General features: G+C 38.5%; 1 protein-coding gene across 6 annotated transcripts in view; it reads left to right on the plus strand.

Moving 5' to 3' along the window:
* LOC5568904 (putative sodium-coupled neutral amino acid transporter 11) overlaps positions 1 to 15,081 on the plus strand; it is a 151,311-nt gene extending 136,230 nt beyond the window's left edge. For all 6 annotated transcript variants that reach the window (XM_021841303.1, XM_021841305.1, XM_021841308.1 and 3 more), the window contains exons 9-10: positions 13,930 to 14,234; positions 14,588 to 15,081. In XM_021841303.1, the coding sequence (XP_021696995.1) occupies positions 13,930 to 14,234; positions 14,588 to 14,869 (587 nt within the window). In that variant the 3' untranslated portion in view covers positions 14,870 to 15,081. The remainder of the gene's footprint in view (positions 1 to 13,929; positions 14,235 to 14,587) is intronic.
* The last annotated feature ends 7,835 nt before the right edge of the window (positions 15,082 to 22,916 follow it).

Consider the following 22,916-nt stretch of genomic DNA (forward strand, 5'->3'; position numbering starts at 1 on the left):
TATAGATTTTGTCAATAATTCATTCAGAGAAATACTCCCTTAAGCTATAAACTTAACCTACAGAAATTCTTCAAGGCATACCTTCTAGAATTCTTTTAAAATAAACCAATTCCTAAATTCCTAAAGAGATTCATATAAAAATATCTTCAAAAAATTCTTGCCGCAACTCTTCCAAAAATAGTAAAAATAAATTACGTAGGATCTCCTTGGAACCTCAATTGGTATATGTAATTATTATAATTGCTCCAGAAGTTAATCAAAAGATTTCCACATACATTTTCTCAAGAATTCTTCGAAAATTCATCCAGAGGTTTCTAGGCAATTCCTTTTAGAAGAACTCTAGAAATTCATTCATAAGCTCAACCTAGGAATCAATAAGATTTTTTGTAATATACCATGCAGAAACCTGTGGAATCCAACAAGTTGAGAATTTTTTAAGATTGGATTTATTTTCCTATGGAAATTACAGGCGTTGTACTGATTTGTTACAGGATTAAGTTATCAAATAATAACAAATCATTACAAAGCCTCTACTTAAGAAAATTTGACTGATATGATAATATTGAAGCTCTAATTTCGGTGCCTCAGTCTAATGTAATCAAAATGACTGTTTTATATTTTTTCCAGAATTCTGTTGAGAATTCTTTCAGGATTCTAATGTCAATGCTCTCAGGATTGTGATGTGAATGCTCTCAAGATACTGTAGAGAATCTCCTCAGGATTATGTTGAGACCCGAGTAACACACATGTTATAATTGTGTGTTGTCAACTTATATATGACTAGTTTTGGTCATATATCAGTTGATAATATACCATTATAACATGTGTGTTGCTGGGGGAATTCTCTTGGAATTTTATTGAAAATCCTCTCAGGATTCTTTTGAGATTCCTCTTAAAATTCCGTTGAGAATCCTCTCAAAATTTTGTTGAGAGTCTCCTCAGGATTCTGGTGAGAATTTCCTCAGGATTGTGTTGAGATTTCTCTCAGGATTCTTTTCAGAATTCTCACATAATTCGGTTGAGAAACCTCACAGGATTCTGTTGAGAATTTTTTTCAGGATTCCGTTGAGGATCCTCTCAGGATTCTGTTGACAATCTCCACAAGATTCAGTTAAGAATCCTCTCAAGATTCTGTTGAAAATTCTCTCTGGCTTCTGTTGAGTATCCTCTCAGGATTCTGTAGAGAATATACTCAGGATTCTGTTAAAAATCTTCGCAAGAATATGTTGAGATTCCTCTCAGGATTCTGTTCAGAATTCTCACATGATTCGGTTGTAAATCCTCACATGATTCAGTTAAGAATCCTCACAGGATTCTGTTAAAAATTCTCTCAGGATTTTGTAGAGAATCTGTATGTAGAGGTTCATTTGAGAATCCTCTCAAGATTCTGTTGAAAATGCTCTCACGATTATGATGTGAATGCTCTCAAGATACTGATGAGAAACCCCTCAGGATTCTGTTGAGAATCTTCTCAGGATTCTGTTAAGATTCCTCTCAGGATTATGTTCAGAATTCCTACATGATTCGGTTGAAAATCCTCACAGGATTCTGTTGAGAATTCTCTCTGGATTCTGATGTCAATACTCCCAAGATTAGGATGTCAATGCTTTCAAGATACTGACTGTTGAGAATCCTATCAGGATTCTGTTAAGAATCTCCTCAAGATTCTGTTAAGAATTCTCACATGATTCGGTTGAGAATCTTCTCAGTATTTTGATGAGAATCCTCTCAGAATTTTGTTGAGAATCGTCTCTGGATTCTGAGGAGAAACTTCTTAGGGTTCTGTTAAAAATTCTCTCCTCCTTTCTGTTAAGAATCATCTCAGAATTCTTATGAGAAAACTTTCAAAATTCTGACGAGATTCCTCTCAGGATTCTGTTGAGAATCCTCTTAGGATTCTGATGAATTTCCCTTCCGGATTCTGATGAAGATTCTCATGAGAATCCTCTCAGGATTCTGATGAGGATTCTCATAAGAATTCTCTCAAGATTCTGATTATAATCCTCTCAGGATACTGTTATCAATCCTCCCAGGATTTTGTTCAGATTCCTTTTATAATCCTCTCTGGATTACGCCAAGAACCCTCTGAGAATTTTGTTCAGAATCTTGTCAGGATTCTGATAAGAATTCTCTCAGAATTCTAATGAGAACTCTCTCAGAATTCTAATGAGAATTCTCTTAGAATTCTAGTGAGAATCCTCTCAGGATTCTGATAAGAATTCTCTCATGATTCTTATGAGAATCCTTGCACAATTCTGATGAGATTCTATTCACGATTCTATTGAGAAACCTCCTTGAATGCTCGCAAGATTATGTCAAGAATACTCTCAGGATTTTGTCGGGAATCCTAAGCCTCTGTCAAGAATCCTCTCGGGATTATATTCAGAATCCCCTTAGGATACAGTTTCGAATTCTTTTAGGATACTCTTCGAAATTCTTTCAGGATTCAGTTAAGAATCCTTTGAGGTTGCTGTTGACAATCTTCTCATGATTCTGTCACCATGATTTCAACAGAATCCTCTGTTGAGAATACAGGCTCAGAATTCTCTCGGGATTCTGTTCAGATTTCTCTCAAGATTCTGTGTAAAATTCTCTCAGAATTCTGTGCATAATCCTCCCAGGATTCTCTTTGAAATCCTTCCAGGATTCTATTCAGTATCCTCTCGACTTCGACTCTGATCCTAGTCTTCTTCAGAGGAAGACTTCAAAATATTTTTTGATTACATTATTTTGAGAAATAAAATCGGTTAAAAAAGCTTGGTCCTTTCTAAAAGAAAGTCCAGATAAATAAAAAAAAAACTGGCTTACTTAGTCCAGAAAATTTCATTGAAACCTGAGAGGGTGCTGCCAGTTCAGAATACGATTTGGCCCGAAATGGGTCTTTAGCTTTAAACGAAAAATATGATACCTAAGAATGGAGCTCTGAACATGTTTTGTAAGTACAGTTAACTCTACCTTACTCGATATCTCGATATCGAGTTAGAGAACCATGGTAAAAGATGGTTTTCATGGCTAACTCGATGGTCCATTGGATCGCAGTTGCACTGGTTTTGTATTCTATAACTCGATACCTCCCTTACTCGATGGTCCATTCAATATCGAGTTAAGGAGAGTTGACTGTATATCTACTTTTTCAACCAAAAACATCTTTGACCGTTTGAACCCATCCCTCTTATCTGACTAATTAGAACTTCCGACCGAAACCTCATTTTTGAGACCAGTTTAGATATGGCTTTAGGACAACCACTAAAATTTTCAGCAAGAATTCTTCTCGAAATACCGTGGTGCATCAATACCCGGACGCTTAAGACGACATGAATGTTCAAACTACGATTTAAGTATGTTTAGCTAGAATTTTCGTAATGTTTTATTATGTAACACATTCTTACACTTCAGATCTTCATCAAAGTCATGGAATTATTGGAATTATTCAAGATTTTTACAAAGAAATCAATAAAATATTGGAGTCTATCTTGTCTTTATATCCGGACACCTAATGCAAATGATGTTTTTAAATCCAGCCACTTTCGAATCGAAATCCGGACACATATGATATTATAAGAAATATTTATATATCTTTTCAAGAAAACTTCATAAACTTGTTTAAATATCTTTCTTATATCAATTCGATGTATGTATTTTCCCTAAAATGTCACGAAAAACAAAACTTAACTATAATTAGAGCTTTAATTACCTGAACCAAAGCGCGTGTTGTTCGAACCTTATTATACGTGTGGCTTGATTGTGATAACGAAAGATATACACGATTAATCTTAAATTGTCCCGTTTTCTGATAACTCACAACTGTTTAAGTCTTCTCTTATTTTATTTTCCATGGAAAAAACAGTTCCACTAGTGAAAATTGGGTCTTTCACACGCTGTCCGGATTTAAAATCACTGGCTCGTAATCCCGGACAGTCCCTTTATACACTGTTAAATACACATTTGAATCATTTTTCACACCAGTACCGTGATGCATCATTACCCGGACACTTAAGCAACGCCGAAAGTTCAAACGCTATTTTAAATTTGATTCTGCCACATATAATACAAAATATATTGTTATTCACATAGGTACACGTCTAAACTTTGAATCATGGACAATAAATATAGTTAAAATACTAGTATAATATGTAAAACGTTAAATATGTGAAACATGTCGTGTTCTTAAATCCGGACACATGCACCAAAATGCCGGACGTTGTTGAATCGAAATCCGGACAGAAGCGTTTGGGTAGACAAAATATATGAAAAACTAATTAAAATTACATAACTTTGACTTTAAATCTTAAATATAATAAAATTCGATATACGTATGCTTAAAATTATATGAAAGGCCAAAACGTTGAGTAAAATTACTATTGTTTTACCTGCACCCCATGTCAACAGCCAGGGCTGCAAAACGGTGAGTCGACAACAAGGAAGGAGCGTTCAACACAGCTCTGGTCCTCACAAGTTCCTACCTCACGCTTCCACGGGTCAAACGATGACAAAGACCGCCAGCTAAGGGTTGCGTACTTAGCTGGTAGTGCAGCCTGGGCACTGTTGTCCTTCTGACATCAGCTAGATTGAGGAGGTACGTCTCGAGCGTCTGTTCACCAGGAGGTGCGGCTCAAACAGCGTCTGTTCTGGTATCCAGCGGCTGAGCAAGAAATGCTGAATCGCGCACAGCTAAATCCAAGGTGGTAGCCCCATCAGCGCGATCGTCCTAGTGTTAGTTGGGACGTTAAACAGAGCTGGCACGATGGCGCTCCGGCGAGACAGGAGTGTTGGCGTAGGCCCAATAAGCCACCCGTAAAAAACCTTATTGCGAATAACATAGGAGATAATACGACCCGGAACAATCGGCAAAGACCCACGCGACGAAATAAGGATTACGATTGGAAACTTGGAACATGGAACTGCAAGTCACTTGGTTTCGCAGGTTGCGACAGGATAATCTATGACGAACTACATCCCCGTAACTTCGATATCGTAGCGCTGCAGGAACTTTGTTGGACTGGACAGAAGGTGTGGAAAAGCGGGCATCGAGCGGCTACCTTCTACCAAAGCTGTGGCACCACAAATGAGCTAGGAACTGGCTTCATAGTGTTGGGCAAGATGCGACAACGCGTTATCGGGTGGCAGCCGATCAACGCAAAGATGTGCAAGATGAGGATAAAAGGCCGTTTCTTGAACTACAGCATCATCAACGTACACTGCCCACACGAAGGGAGACCCGACGAAGAGAAGGAGACGTTTTACACGCAGCTGGAGCAGATTTATGACGGATGCTCGCCGCGTGACGTGAAAATCGTTGTTGGCGACATGAACGCACAGGTAGGACGAGAGGAGATGTACAGACCGATGATCGGGCGGAACAGTCTGCACGCCGTATCTAACGACAACGGCCAACGATGCGTCAACTTTGCAGCCTCTCGTGGTATGGTAGTCCGAAGCACCTTCTTCCCCCGTAAAGATATCCATAAGACCACCTGGAGATCACCCGATAACCTAACCGAGAACCAAATCGACCACGTTCTAATCGACGGAAAATTCTTCTCTGACATTACCAATGTTCGCACATACCGCAGTGCGAATATAGATTCGGATCACTACCTAGTTGCTATATGCATGCGCTCAAAACTTTCGACGGTGACAAACTCGCGTCGAAGCCGAACGCCGCGGCTTAACATCGAGCGGCTACGGGACTCCGAAGTAGCCCAAGAATACGCCCAGCAGTTGGAAGTGGCCCTACCAACGGAAGAGCAGCTCGGCGCCGCCACTCTTGAAGATGGCTGAAGGCACATAAGATCCGCCATAGGTAGCACCGCAACAGCAGCACTAGGTCCAGCGGCCCCGAATCAGAGAAATGACTGGTACGACGGCGAATGCGAGCAGTTGAAGAATGAGAAGAATGCAGCATGGGCGAGAATGCTGCAACACCGCACGAGAGCGAACGAGGCACGGTATAAACAGGCGCGGAACAGACAAAACTCGATCTTCCGAAGAAAAAAGCGCCATCAAGAAGAACGAGATCGCGAAGCGATGGAAGAGCTGTTCCGCGCTAAAAACACACGGAAGTTCTACGAGAAGCTTAACCGTTCGCGCAAAGGCTTTGTGCCACAAGCCGACATGTGCAGAGACTTTGACGGAAATCTTCTCACGAACGAACGTGAGGTGGTCGAAAGGTGGCGGCAGCACTACGACGAGCACCTTAATGGTGATGTGGCCAGTAGCGGAGGTGGCACGGAAATAACTTTGGGAGCACGCGCGGACGACGAAAGACTTCCGCCTCCAGATCTCCAAGAGGTAGAAACGGAGATTAGACGGTTGAAAAACAACAAAGCCGCTGGAGTGGACCAACTTCCTAGCGAGTTGCTAAAATACGGTGGTGATGCACTGGCAAGAGCGCTGCTCTGGGTTATTTCCAAGATTTGGGAGGAGGAAGTATTGCCGGAGGAGTGGATGGAAGGTGTCGTGTGTCCCATCTACAAAAAGGGCGACAAGTTAGATTGCGCCAATTATCGTGCGATCACAATTTTGAGCGCCGCCTACAAGGTACTCTCCCAAATTCTATGCCGCCATCTATCATCAATTGCTAGAGAATTCGTTGGACAATATCAGGCAGGATTTATGGGCGAACGAGCAACAACGGACCAGATATTCGCCATCCGCCAGGTGTTGCAGAAATGCCGCGAATACAATGTACCCACACATCATTTATTCATCGATTTTAAATCGGCCTATGATACAATCGATCGAGAACAGCTATGGCAGATTATGCACGAATACGGTTTCCCGGACAAACTGATAAGATTGATCAAGGCGACGATGGAGCGAGTGATGTGCGTAGTCCGAGTATCAGGGACACTCTCGAGTCCCTTCGAATCTCGCAGAGGGTTACGGCAAGGTGATGGCCTTTCGTGTTTACTGTTCAACATTGCTTTAGAGGGTGTGATAAGAAGAGCGGGGATAGACACGAGTGGCACGATTTTCAGAAAGTCCGTTCAGTTACTTGGTTTCGCCGACGACATTGATATCGTAGCACGGAACTTTGAGACGATGGCGGATACGTACATTCGACTAAGGGCTGAAGCTAGGCGAATCGGACTGAACATCAATGTGTCAAAGACGAAGTACATGATAGCGAGGGGCTCAAGAGAAGACACGGCACGCCCCCCACCTCGAGTTCATATTGACGGTGATGAAATCGAGGTTGTCGAAGAATTCGTGTACTTCGGCTCACTGGTGACCGCCGACAACGACACCAGCAGAGAAATCCAGAGACGCATCGTTGCTGGAAATCGTGCCTACTTTGGACTCCGCAGAACGCTCCGATCGAGCAAAGTTCGCCATCGCACGAAGTTGACCATCTACAAGACGCTGATTAGACCGGTACTCCTCTATGGGCACGAAACATGGACCCTACGTGCAGAGGATCAACGCGCCCTTGGTGTTTTCGAACGGAAGGTGTTGCGGACCATCTACGGCGGAGTGCAGATGGAAGACGGAACGTGGAGAAGGCGGATGAACCATGAATTGCACCAGCTGCTGGGAGAACCAACCATTGTCCACCTCGCAAAAATTGGGAGGCTGCGGTGGGCCGGGCATGTCACCAGAATGTCGGATACCAACCCGGTGAAAATGGTTCTCGAAAATAATCCGACCGGCACAAGACGACGTGGTGCGCAGCGAGCAAGATGGGTCGATCAAGTTGAGGACGATCTGCGGACCCTTCGCAGAATGCGTGGCTGGCAACGGGCAGCCATGGACCGAGTCGAATGGAGACGTCTCCTACGTACAGCAGAGGCCACCCAGGCCTTAGCCTGACTGGTAAGGTAAGTAATGTCAACAGCCAGCATTTTAGGTTCACTGAAATGATCCTAAATATTGATACTTTTCTTGCGTAAATCCATTGTCTGGTAACTATTTACACTTTTTGTTATGTTATTATACACTTTTGCATCAATTCACACTAACATATTTACCAACAGCTCAATAAATATAAGGGTTTTTCCATCCGTCCGGATTAATGAACACTAGCCTTTAAATCCGGACAGCGTTCGAGGTAGCCTGTTTTCACACCACAAATGCTAATTTAAACAAGTTTTCCCACTTTTTCGTGCACTACACTTGAAAACTATTATTCCAAACACTATTCAGAGACGTAGAATATTAATATTATACGATTAAGTAGCTCCTTCAAGTCGAAGGTTGCTGATATTTTTGTCGTAAACTTCACTATTGGACTTGGCTCTTTGGAGGAACGACGTCCAACTGTTACTGCCTATTTGCTTTTATTTTTAACATTTCATTGCAAAGGATTACTAGATGAATCTATATATTAATATGAGGAGCAATATTGAAATCTAGAAATATACATTGCAAACCTACGTTTATTGTATGATTTCATATTTAAGCTTGAGCTTGAGCTTGATTGGCCGCCCGCGGATGCTACTCCAGTATCGCCAGATCAGCTGCACTTACACAAGGAACCAACCGAATGACTGCTTGGGAGTAACAGGCATCCTCAGTGTATAAGTGCTGGTGATCTGCTATTTTTAGACGGCAATGGTGCCTGCCACGTCCGAATGCAGACCAATGTGGGGAAGGGGGAGGAATTGATGATGCATTGAACTGGCTCCCACGTAGACCGTATATACCACTGCATCTACGCCAGTTCATGCGGGAGTGTATGGATTGGGGGAAAGGCATGGCAGAGAGGTTTGCTTTTGTGGTTAGCAGACTGCCTATGTATCAGGCGTAAGGAAAGACATGCGTGTGGAAGAATGGAAGCGTTAGGGAAACGGTTTCCTGTCCGTCTCTGGTTCTAGCGTTTGCTATGAACGAATAGTTTGAATAGAATGGAAGATAGAAGCAAGTGAGAGATATACAACTATAAAGTACGAGGAAAGGGACGGGCCTGGGATTGAACCCATTACCTTCTGCTTATGAAGCAGAAGCGGTAGCCATCAGACCACCAACCCCGTCTCTTATTGTATGATTTCATATTTAATTTGATAAATACTATAAAAGTGTCCGGATATTGGTACCGTCCGGATTTTGATTCACCACGGTAGTGTTATCGAACATTGAAAGTATCACTTTGCACTTAATTTTGTTCAAAACACTTCACAAAATTATACTTCACGCACTTTTCATTTAACTAAACGTTGTTCGTGCCTTGGCTCATGCGTGCAGAGATCGTAAAACTTGAACTAAAATGAACCGCGATGGAATGACGTCCGACAGAAACATCTAACTTATTGTTTTTTTTAATAATTATTTGGCAATGTTAACTAGATTGAAATGATAGTGAATAATCTTCAGTGTTTAAAGTAAAGAGTAAGAATAAATTTCAAACATATTAACATTCAAATTAAGCTGAAATTAATGAATATTAACAGAGTGTCCGGATATTGGTACCGTCCAGATTCCTTCTAATAGATATCCCCAGTGATTTCTCTTTATTTCTTCAGCGGTTACACCAGGACATGGTTTTCCAGATATTTCTTCATTGATTTCTCTAGAAATTGTACCAGGAGATTAGAATACCTTGCAGGATTCCTGGAGAAATCTTTGGCCGTTTTCCTGGAAGAATTCCTGAAGGAATTAGTGCAAAATTTTTCGATAATACTGCAAAAATTTAAGGAGGAATTTTTGGCGGAATTCCTGAAAGAATTACTGACAGATATAATGATGGTATTGCTTGCGAAATTTCAGAAAGAACACCAGGTGTAATTTTTGGAAGCACCCATGATGGAATCGTCGGTAAAATTTGTGTTGGAGCTCCTGAGGTCATTGGTGAAATTACTGAAGCTATCACTGTTGGGTTGTGCAAAAGACCACGGTCCATACAATTTTCAGCAGTATTATATGATGAGACTTAAGTGGAATTCCAGAAATAATATCTGGTAAAAAACTTATTGGAAATTTTTGAAGGAAGACCTAGAAGAATTTTTATAAAAAAAAATCCATTGAGAATGGAATTGATAAAATAATTTGGAGAATTTGCAGAGTCTTTACTGAAGGAATCCCTGGTGGAATAACTGGTGAAACTCTGAGAGGAACTCCAGGAGTAATTCTCGGAAGAATTTCCGAAGGTATTCCTGGAGGAATTTCTGGAAATTATCTGAGTAACATTCTTGGTGAATTCTTTGAAGAAAATCTTGAAAGAAATACTGAAATCCACAGAGAAGTTCTCGAAAATAACTCTTTATCCTTGTCAAAATGGTCAAAATTCCTGAATGAATCCCAGGCTTGATATAAACTCCTCTGCGATGCAAAAATAAGGCGATTTTGCCGTTTTCTGAGGAGTGAGAGCTAAACTCAAAATTTTCAACACAAATCCTCAAGCAATTCGAGTGAGAGGGCAAAAAAGTGCGAGGATTTTTTCAGGTACTCTCTCTCTCTCTTGTTGCGATGCTCACCTTTACTCACACTTCAAAAGAACTCTTGAGTGTGCCGTCCTAACAAGACAGTCCTCGGGAAGCTGTGATGGCACTCTTCTTTGATGGAATTTTACTCTGTTGTGTTTTGTGCTGCATCTTCCTCGCTCATTTTTCGTTGCCTCTCTTCTTAGTATTTTTTCGCTCCCTCGGCAGGAGGCAAAAGCAGAACTCTGCTCTAGAGTATGTCACTGTACTTTGATGATGTTGACGGTTATTATCAATCCCTCCTTGCAAAAATTCCAGAGAAGTCTAGGAGGAATCCCTGGAAGAGTCTCTGAAAGAATCATAGAAGAAGTTTCTGGAAAATGTCAAATTGGAATCTATGGAGACATAACTAAAATGTCTCCATGGGGTAAAGTGAAAAAAAAACACTTATTTATTTAGCAATAACATTTTCTTAGATCAATTCCTTGAAAAATTCCTGAAGGAGTTCAAGGAATTCTGTTGAGGAATCCCTGGAAAAAAAAATCTGGAACCCTGGATTTGCTTGGAAGAATCCCTAGAAAATCCCTTGAAAAGTCTCAGGTGTACCCTTTTTGAAAATATCTGAAATATTTTGTGGTGAAACTTTTGAAGATTTTTTCTGAAGGATTTACTGCATTCACTAGACAAGATTTAAATAAAAAACATTGGATCATTTCCTGTGGAAATGTTCCTGAAGAAATTTGTTGAGAACTTCCTGAAGGAACTTCTGGAGTAATTCCTGAGCAAATCCTAGGACAAATTCATAAAATAATTCTCGTAGGAATACCTAGAAAAATTACAGAAAGAATCCCTGGAGGAATCCCATGAAGAATTTTCGGAGGGAACTCTGGAGGAATCCTTCAAGAAGTTTCTATAAATTGAATTCAAATATCTGGTCAGGTGAAATTTTCGAAAAAAAAATTACTGAAATGCCTGAATTATTTCGAAAAATCCCTGTAGGACTTTCTGAAGGAATCCTTTTGGACTAATTCCTTTGAAAATTCTTTGAAATAATTGCTGGAGGATTCTTTAGACGAATTTCTAGAAAATGTCTGAAATATTTCTTGGAGAAACCTCTTAAGGAAATCTATGGAGAAAGTACTGTAATCCTGGAGAAGTTTTCGAATATATCTTTAAATTTTTACCTGGTAAAATGTTACTAGAAAAATTCGTTTAAAAATCTCTGAAGTAGCTCCTGAATCCTTGGACAAATTCCTGAAGGATTTTCTCGAGGAATACTGTGGAAGACATTTGCATAAGGATATCCTGAAGAAAGCCTTGGTAAATCCCTAGTAGAATCCCCGTCGGAATTTTCGTAAGAATCTCTGAATGAATCTTTAGTAAAATTTCTGGAGTATACTCTGGAGGAGTTCCGTGTGTGCTATATATAAATTATTTCTTGATGAGTTCTTTAAAGAAAGCCTTGAAGGATTTACTGGAATACCAGGAGAAGTTCTCGAAAATATCTTTCATTCACTGGCAAAATGATCTTAGAAAAATTCCTCGAGATATCTTTGAAGTGGATTTTGGTGAAATTCGTGATGGATTCAATGAATAAATTAAAGGAGAAATCCCCGGAAGTTCCTCTTTAGCAATCCCTAGACAAATTGAAGGAATAAATCTTGGAAGAATCGCGGGACGAATCCCTGGTGAAATTGTAGAGGAATTCTAATGGGAATTTTGAAAGAATGCTTGGAAAAATTTCGAGAAAATATCTGCATTATACTGGTGGAAGTTCGACTGTAACTCTTAATCGTTCTGATTTAACGGCAAAATTAGTTTCCCCCTGAAGAAGACACTAACCCTGTGTCGAAACGTTGGGCAAGTAATAAACCTCGTTTGATTCCCTCAAAGACTGCGTAGCCGTTAAATCAGAACGATATCTGCATTATGTAGAGATGAAATCTAAGAAGGCATTACTGAAATCCCTGGAGGGATCACTGAAAAAATCGCTGTAGGAGTTCCTAGCAAATCCCCGAAGGAATTCTGTGGAGAAATTCCTCGACAAATTGCAAGACTCCCTGGAACCATGTATGAATCTTTTGGGGATTTTTTGAAAGAATCTCTGCAGAAATCTACGGAAGTATTCGGCAAGGAATCACTGGAGGAAGCCTTGGAGAAATTTCTGGCAATTGTCTGACTTATGTCAAGGTACTGAAATCCTTGGAGGAGTGTTGGAAAGAATATCTGATTTTTTTTAGCGGAGAAATTTTGCCAGAAAAATTCCTTGGGAAGTCCGTAATGGATTTTGAGAGCAAATCCTGGACATATTGCAGAAAAAATTGTTTGGGGCAAAATCCTTAGTAGAACCCTGGAAGAATTTTTGTGGGAATCCTCGTAAGAATTCTTGGTTGACTCTGTGCAGAAATTTCTGGAGAAGTCTCTGCATGTAATTTGTGGAAAATATCTGTATAATATCTCAGTAAAATCTTTGAAGAAATCCTTCAAGCAAACACTGGAGTACCTAAAGAATACAAAAACATTTCTGATCTATTTACTGGCAACATGTCTCTCTTCCTTAGCCGAGTGGTTAGAGTCCGCGGCTACAAAGCAAAGCCATGCTGAAGGTGTCTGGGTTCGATTCCCGGTTGGTCCAGGATTTTTTCGTAATGGAAATTTCCTTGACTTCTGGGCATAGAGTATCGTCGTACTTGCCACACGATATACAAATGTGAAAATGGTAACTTTGGCGAAGAAAGCTCTCAGTTAATAACTGTGGAAGTGCTCATAAGAACACTAAGCTGAGAAGCCGGCTCTGTCCAAGTGAGAACGTAAATGCCAGATGCCAGAAGATATCTCTATAGAAAATCCCTCAGAAATTCCTGAAGAAACATATGGAGAAATTCCTGTGGAAATCGATGGACAAATTCCTTAAAAAATATCAGCAGGATTCTATTGAGGAATACCTAGTGGAAATCTTTGTAGAAGTAGTTCCTGGAGGAATCCCTGGTAGAACTCCAGAGGATCCCTGGAGATCCCTGGATGAATCTGAAGAGAAATTCCCTGGAGGAATCCGTAGAGGAATTTCTGGAAAATGTCTGAACTATGTCTAGAAGTCTTTGATCTTTTAACATCCTTGGAAATATTTTAAAAGAATCTCAAAATTATTTCATGGTAGAATTTTCCAACATAAATTTCTTGAAAAAAAAATGAGGTATTCTTTGGAAAACAGCAGGATAAATCTCTGGTGGAATCCTGGAGGAGTCCTTTTGAAAATTTTCATAAGAATCTCTTGACGAGTTTCTGGAGCTGTCATTGAAGGAATTTCTGAAAAAAAATCTGACGAATTTAGATCAAACTGAGTGAATGAAATTTGTTCTATTTTTGGTGGTCTATTTTTTTTTTTGGAACTGTTATACAATTGGACCAAAAAAATAAGCATCGGTGGAAACGACCTAAGGGTCCAAATGAACAAAATTTTGGGGGGGAAACTTATTATTTTAACATATTTTTCTCATATAAAAATGGTTCACCGTTGTGAGTATCGTTACAATTTCCAAAATTCAAATCTCACAATTCTTCCCCCTCGCAGGTGATCTGCTGGAAAACTACTGCTGGGACGACGACCTGATGAACTTCGCCCGGGTGCTGTTTTCCATCTCGATCCTGCTAACCTTCCCCATCGAGTGCTTCGTGTCTCGTGAAATCGTTCGAACACAAATCAAACGGTTCTACTCCCAGGAGGTGGTGGAATACGACACCGACAAGGATCCCTCGCATGCCACCGGTGCCGGTGAAGAGGACGATAAATCGGTAGCAACCACACTGGTCATCGTGCTGGCGGCGTTTATCATCTCACCCTACACGGAATGTCTGGGCCCGGTGCTGGAGCTAAACGTGAGTATTGCCGGTACAGTAGGGTGCGGCTTATTTTTCAAAAGATCTCAAAACCAAAAGCTCGTGTGCTCTTTTAAATTCGAATAATTAAAAAAATGGTTCAAAAATCGCTAAGATGTGTTAAGTTTACTGAAATTCATATATGATAACTTGAAAATTCACTTTTAGGTCGCTTACACCAGGTCTAAATCTATGAAATTTTAGTTCAAACTAGATGATTTGATTTGGTACGATTAAAATTCAGAAGAGCTCACAAACTTTTGCTTTAGATAACTTTAGTAAAATAAGCCGCATCCTACTGCACATTGTTGAATCGGCATTCCACAACTACTCACAATTAATTAATTCGACAGGGACTGCTGGCGGCGATACCACTGGCCTACGTGCTTCCAGGGCTGGCATACATCCAGCTGAGTCCACATTCACTGTTCAGTCAGGAAAAACTACCGGCAGCGGGGTTGGTACTGTTCGGAACTTTCGTGACCATATCCGGAGCGGCTCTGCTGGTGCCGAACCTCATCGGAGACTGTCGGACGGGCATCATTATGGGCTACTGTCGGGACGACGAGCTGGCAGTCAATGGGACCATGGCCGGGACAACGCCGTCAACTGATTGCACTAGCGACGGAGTTTAAGGGACAGATTGTTGATTAGTTTTATATGGCAATTGCTGGGTACAAAAAGTGCGACAAATGTGTAAGCGGGCAATCGGGGATGTTCCCCGTTAAGCGAATGAGGCAGGTTGCATTTCGACGTAGGATAACCTCCTTTACCAGAGAATACGAAATCAAAAAAACTAAATTAAGCTTTTATTAACATTTTGTTGACAATATATATATATAACATATTACTGTAGCAGTTCATTTTTTTTTTTAAAGGAGAGTTGATTTCATCTGATTAATCCAAACTTTTTTGCAATCTACTCGTTATATTTAAAAGATGATGAGTGGTCGAATGTTCATGTCTGAATTTTCGAATTTTCGTTTATGTGGACCATCATTCTGTTCAATATGACCGTTTCAAAAAGTTTACTGATGGAGGAAAGCAAGCTGGTTGGACGGTAGCTAAAACACAGTGCCCCGACAGACCGTTATTATGAAAAAAAAATGTCCATCAAATCTGAGCACAGGGTTTGATTCCTGAGGTCATTCTGCATCTCTGAGCCAGTTTTTGAACTAATCCCTAGGAGGAATCTCAAGAAATCTTGATTTGAAGTTTTTGATTTAAAATTCAATATAATCTATATAATATTTACAACTGACTTAAGGTGAAGATGAATCGAAGTCAAACCTCAAATTTTCAAGAGCACGGATCTGGAAAATCAAACATCCGTTTAAGCTGAAAACTCAATCGATTGGTCACTAGCTGGTGGTGACCAATCGATTAGGTTTTCAGCTCAAACGGGTGTTTGGTTCTCCAGATCCGTGCTCTTGAAAATTTCAACTTTGGCTTCGTTTCATCTTCACCTTAACTCACCTGAGTGTAGTTTTACATGGCGTAAATCATTAAGCTTAGTTGAATAGAATGAAATCTAAGAAATGAATTTCAATATACAATTGATGTTACGTTCGATAAATGTGAAACATTCAATGCTGAATATTATAAATTAACAGTTTATTTTTAGACTTTCATACTAAGTGACTAGCCCACCAAAGTCTGCCGTATTTATTTTGCTTAATAAAATGTGCTTCTTTGTACATCTGGAACATCTACCCTCGATGCTTACGTCTATTTTTTCCCTCAGCACTTAACGTGAAAAATATCCTGTTCAACATTCTTGACCACAACACGATTATTACAACACGATTGTCATATGTCACATGTATTCGAAGATTTTACAAAGTCTTTAACATCTTCAAACAAATCCCCAATAAGTACTACTTAAGTATTAACATCACTAGTACTTCCACTCTGTATACCTGCAACCATTTATTTCGTTTCATTTTTTCGGGATTTATCGTCCATCTGTTTATTGATTGCTAGGTTGCGTTCGACTCAGTAACTGAGCTGTTGCAGGTAATATCAAAGACTTTAAAATAATACTTAAAGTTGATTAAGCTGACAAATCAAGTGTTAGAATTGTAGACGAGGATCCTATTTTTATTTGTAAAATTACATGGAATGAAAAGAGATGAGTTACCGAATTTACTGTTCAATATTGCGTTTTGTCGCATATACTCTTAGATGTTGCAGTCGATGGCTTTATTGGAATCGATATTCACTGCGTAAAGCAGGGTTTCACTATTTTAAAGATGGACAACTTGGATGATTGATAAAGGATTATCCGACTTCATAGATGCATTATTTCGTTAACAACTTCGCCAAAATACCGCCAAAATACCTCACGATCCTTTATCGAAAAGTTTTTCGAATACTAAATCAGTTTTCAATAATAATACAAAGAGAGCAACGATAAATTTAAGCAGATTAAGGTGAAGATGCATCGAAGCCAAACCTCGAATTTTCAAGAGCACAAATCTAGAGAACCTGACCATCGTTTGTGCTGAAAACGCTACTCACTGGTCACTCGCTGGTGGTGACCAATCGATTAGATTTTCAGCACAAACGGTTGTCAGGTTCTCTAGATTTGTGCACTTGAAAATTCGAGGTTTGGCTTCGCTTCACGTTAAATGAAACATCATTGTCAATTTGTCCGTAGAAAATGCTTATTCTTGACTTTCTAAATAAAGTCGGTAAACTTCAGTGAGCTGATCATTTAGTTCTACCGGAAGAAAAAGTTGCATCAATCATGCGGAGATCAGCGGCAACTTTGGAAGACATACGCTTCTATTCATTCTGATATTGACGTGAGCGTACCAGAGCAACCTCTAATCGACTATAAAAGTATTCACATGGCTTATCTTCTGATTATTATTGTGCTAAATTTATTCTCAGATCCTTTTTTAAATAACAACATTGTTAATTGGCAATTTATTTGTTTTACCTTTCAATCGGTGCAACATATTTCAACATATTTCAATTAAATTTAAACAAATAAACTATAAAAAAACATACTTAAGCCACTCCACTGACTTAACTCAGTTGTAAATATTTTTAATTCTAACAACGGTAACAATTTTAACTAACAGTTTGGCCAACTTTTTGAGCGTTTTTGTGGTTTTTTTTCAGTACTATTGCAAAATTTTAATAAGGATTATATTGAAATTTTTAGTCACAATCTTCAAATCAAGATTTCTTGAGACTCCTCCTGAGGATTTTTTATTTAAATTGGTCCAGAGGTGCACAATGACCTCAGGAATTGAGCCCTGTGCTCAAATTTGATGAATATTTTTTTATAATAACGGTCTGTCGCAGCACCGTGTAATAGCTTCCGCAATATATTCGTCCGGTTTTAAAATTGGTACAACCTTGGCATTTTTCCATTTGTCAGGAAAATATTTGTTAAATGTATCAACCAAGAGTGATGAACTTCTCTGGAAGTTTCAGGATGTAAAATAGTCAATAATCACCAGGGGCTTTCATATTTTTGATTTTAAAATAATAGTTCTCACTTCTTCGAAATCAGTCCCAAAGAGTTGTTGATAACGTTCTCTTGAGAATGTGTTCGTAATCTTGAGTATTTTTATTTTAAACTAGTTGTCCCGGCAAACTTCGCCTTGCCATCAAGTAGGCTGTTAAAAAACGCTATGTCTCATACAAAAGGACAGTTCCGTTCACTCTTGTTTTTCCGACTTTCCCGGTGAATATCCTCGTATTTTATACACACAAACACTTCGGAACCCTTGACGAACAAAACGGAGAAAGATTCATTCAAATCCGTTGACCCGTTCGTAAGCCATTTCGTGACATACAAACATCACTCAATTTTTATTTATATAGATAGATTGGGCTAGTGAGCCCTAAATTAAAACTGTGCGCGCTTTCTCTTTTAAGCTTTTCCACCATTAGTCAATTAATTAATTAGTTTATTATTTTCCTCTCCTCACGCCGCAGTTTATTTTCCAAACATTTTTCATATTTTAGATAATTTCCACAAGGGCTTAGAAGCAGGATCCAATTGATGAATTTTATTAACAATTTTTTTGTATCTCTATTCAGGAAAACGTTTTTCAATTTCCTGTCTCTTTTATGGCTGATATTAACTTTTTTTGTTTAACTATTGTTTTAAGCGCAAGCGGTGAGAGTGAAGCATTTTCTGTTGAGTTTTGCATTCCAATGTAATGAAATTAGAGGTTGATATTGGAATTATGTGTGTAAGTATTGAAAACATAAATTGTAACGTCATATTTTCGGTGCAAGACGGATGACATGTTTTGTTGGAAATGGTTGTTGATATCCTGTGGATTGCTTTAATGAAGTTCAAAAATAACGATGTATTCCTAAGATTTGGGTTTGTTGCTGTAAAAAGTAAATTTATGTTTATTGATTTGCTATGTGGTCATAGAGAGTTATGCAATTCCCCCGAGAGGGTAACTCAATTCCCCCGATAGAGTGAAGCAATTACCCCGAGAGAGAATGCGGAATGTGGAATGAGAAATGTAGAATGAGCAATGAAGTGTGATAAATACGGAATGAGAAATGTGGAATTAGATATGAGGAGTGAAAAGTGAAGAATGAGGAATGAGGCGTGAGAAATGAAAAGTGAAAAGTGTAGAATGAGGAGTGAGAAATGAGAAGTGAGGAATGAGGGACAAGGAATGATGAGTGTGGAATGAGGAGTGAGGAATGAGGAGTGACAAATGATGAATGAGACTTGAGGAGTGAAAAATGAGGAACGAGGATTGAGGAATGGGAAGTGATGAATGAGAAATCAAAAATGAGAAGTGAAGATTAAGGTGTGAGGAATGAGGAATTATGATTAAGGAATGAGGGATAAGGAGTGAAGGGTGAGACGTTAGGAGTGAGGAATGAAGAGTGAGGAATGAGGAGTGACGAATGAAGAGTGAGGAATGAGGAGTGAGGAATGAGGAGTAAGAAATGAGCAATGAGCAGTGAGGAACGAGGGATAAGGACAGAGGAGTGAAAAGTGAGGAATGAGAAATGATGAATGATGAATGAAGTGTGAGGAAAGAGGAATGATGATACAGGTCGAACTCGATTATCCGGAGTATAGATTTTATTTCACTCCGGATAATCGAATCCTCCGGATAATCTAATCACTAAGGAAAAAATTGAAAACTTCGATAACAGAACTTAAATATTATCCAGAAATTCAATTTTTTTTTCTAAATCAAATTAACTTACACACTTAATCACGATTTGCTTGTTCGGTACTTTTTTATACTGGCTATGAAACAGACCAAACCAGTTGATATTTTAGCGCCATGAAGATATTTTAAAGACTCCATCAATTCTGATTTTTCTGACGCTATTTAGATACAGTTGTTTTATCAAATAGATTAGTTCTTTCAATGTTTTTGATATTTCGAAGGCCTGGGATACGTTTTTCTGATCCCATTAAAAGAAAAACACTTAGTCCAGTCTGCCTGAATACCGATCAATTGTTAATATTAAAAAATACTGAACATTCAGCTTTTTGATTGAAAACTTCTGAAGTTCAGAAATAATTTTTAATTTTTACTCTCCTGCTGTAGAATCACCTGGCATCAGGAGAGACGTCTGTGCCGATCAAACTTTTGCGCTTTCTCGTGGTAAGTAGTCAAAATATAGTGACAAAGCTAACCCCTTTAAACAACCAAATCGGCTCAGTACGATATTAACCTTTTACACTGGTAAATTTTGTTGGTTTCCATACAATTCTTCACCATCATTGAGTTTGCCTCTTATATGAAAACCAACGAAATAATAATGATTTTGTCACACATTTTTCGACTTCTTTCATTGAGATGAGTACTTATGATACATATTTATTTTCACAAAATATGCTTGATTGTTTTTTTATAATTTTTCAAATAATCAGAATCCGGAAGAGCAAAGAGTTAATCATGGTTTAACTGGAAAAGCCAGTAAAACGCTCTACAATTAGCTAGCAGTAGCTTAAAAACTCTAGCTACTGAGGTCGGTAATCTGAATTGGTTGTGTATAAAATAATGCGTAGGATACAAATATATCAAATCTCGCGTTGAGTATCATACAGGCGTATCTGCAGTGATCGATTTCTCTCCGTCGATTTTCTCTTTGCATTATTACACGAAATTCAACCGATTTTAGAAACATTTTACGATGCAGTACGATGAAAGATGATGAATACATTCCACTGAGTCAAAAATAGCAGTTGAAAACAGTCGCCCGACCAAATAAGGGATCGTTCAAATATTACGTAACGCAACAGGGGGAGGGAGGGGGTCTTACATAGTTTTACGGTCCATACAAAAATTTAAAATTGTCCATACAAAAGCTGTTACGTGGGGGAGGGAAGGGGGTCTAAAATTGACATATTTTGCGTTACGTAATATTTGAATGAACCCTAATTAGCTTGAGAGAAAATCGATCACTGCAGTTACGCCCTTATGATGCTGAACGCGAGAAATAATATTGCGATATATCGATATTTTGATTCAATATATCGGTAGTATTCAATATTCGATAATCGTATCGAATCAAATATCGATACTTCGTAGTATCGGAACGGAAATCAGTATCGGAAGTATCGGATAAGGAGAGTATCGCAGTATCGGAATCAATATAAATTTTACTTCACTTCCTGAAAAAAATCATAGACACTATTTCTGAGACAATCCATGCAAAACTCCTGATGAATTTGGAGGAAACATTTGGAACAATATGTTGAAAAGTTCATTGTTGTGTCACAAGCGGATTTTTTTAATATTGGAGAAGTTTCCCTGAATTACGAAATTATATATTTTTTGAGAAACTCATGAGTCTTCGGTCGATTTGTTAAAACTGAACAGAATATGTGATTTAAGTTGAACAATGCTTCATCTCAACTTTTTGTTTCCACAGGAGTAAAAAATTTTCCGACCACATAAACTGAAACCGTTGTACACGGAAATATCCATTGTGTCCACTTTTTGTACCTAGGAAAAAAATACCCTAGTAATTAACAAACCCAATGATCTCATCAAACAAATAAATGTATCAAAACCAAATTAAATTAATCCAGAAGACAAGGTAACCCACTTGACTATACGTCTTGAGTTTAGACAATCCACCGCAACAACACTGTATCAGTTTAAATCCAAAATATTGTATACTAAAATTCAAACAACTGCTTGAATTCTGTGTTGAAGAAACAGCTAAACTTATAAAAAAAGGAATCGAATATTCCTCACACCCTTTCCGTTTCCGGATATCCTATCAACTACGGCATGAAAAACACATGTTCTTGACTATGTGAACTTGTTTAGGGAATGATGATAAAACTATATTTACATTTTATAACACTTTATTTTTATAAGAACACACAAATAAACAAAGAGAAGCTTCTATCGGAAATCAGATTGTCTTTCAAATTGAAACTTGAATATGATACAAGGCGAAGTTATTGAACAGGAATCGTTAATCAAACAAAATAGAAAAATGCTGTCCAACGGCCAAAGATAATTCTAATATGAATAACCATCAAATGACCACCAGGATGGTGCTGAAATAACACAAGGGAACAGACACGAAATCAACCATATCGATTTACACTATAGAGAGGGTTTGGAGGCCCATAACTCACTCACTTTTTCCGTCTTCACATGTGTCGAGATATTGTAACTGAAAGTAGATCACTAGAAAAACCAAAGAACGACTTAACGAGTCCAAATCAAAATGTGTAGTATATTTGAATGAAATTGTAGCAAATCATACTGAAACTTTATCCGAAGTGTAGATTAATCCAGCAACATTAGCAAAATTGATTTCAGTTTTCACACTCTGATAGGCAGTACACGCTCATTAATTTTTACGCATATGTGACTCGATCACTCGTAGAGGTGGAACAAAAGTTATTGCATGAAAAGTTTGACATGTACTATCTCTACACGGTGTCAAATATTTGGCTAGCATCTGGCAGTAGCTCAAACAGTTCTTTGAAACTATCAAAATGTCTTCAGTATCAGACAATTGTTTAACCCTCAGTATAATGACAGTCAAGTATCTGACTCCATGTGGTAAATGCGTAAGTAAAACCAACCAACTAAAACCACAATTGAAAACTCATAAGCGTGTGCAAAAAAAGAGAATAAAAGAAGAACTTCCCCCCAAAGCAGTTAGTCTAACTGAAGGCGCAGAATTATATCGAAATAAACACTAACTCATCGAAATGCAATAAAATCACCAAAGGGGAGGAAAGCCTAGTTTTTGAAATGTGTACAATTTTTATACGGAATTAAAACAATATGGTTGAAGTTTTTCGTTAAAGAGAGTACAACTCCTTTGTAATAGTACACCATATGTTGCGGAACACTTGTTACAAATGAAGAACAAATTGGAAGAAGTTATTTTGACCAAGAAGAATGTATGAATTATGTTTTCGGTTATATTGTTACAGACAATTTAGAGCAAGAGGATATGGATGCCCTAGAGATTTAGGTATGGAAACTCACTTAAGAAAATAGACCACAAAAAGGGCAAGTAAGCTACTAATCACAAATCGTAACAAATCAAGCGATCAAAATAGTAGAAAAAAAAATATTTGAAGAAATCTACATATTAGCTAGATGGTAAGGAAGAAGACTCAATGTAATGTAATTTCATACAGATAATTATATATGTACTCAAGAAGTAGCTAATAAACGCAAATACAGTCAAATT

This window comes from Aedes aegypti, chromosome 2 (genome assembly GCF_002204515.2).
Source record: "Aedes aegypti strain LVP_AGWG chromosome 2, AaegL5.0 Primary Assembly, whole genome shotgun sequence".
NCBI lineage: Eukaryota > Metazoa > Arthropoda > Insecta > Diptera > Culicidae > Aedes > Aedes aegypti.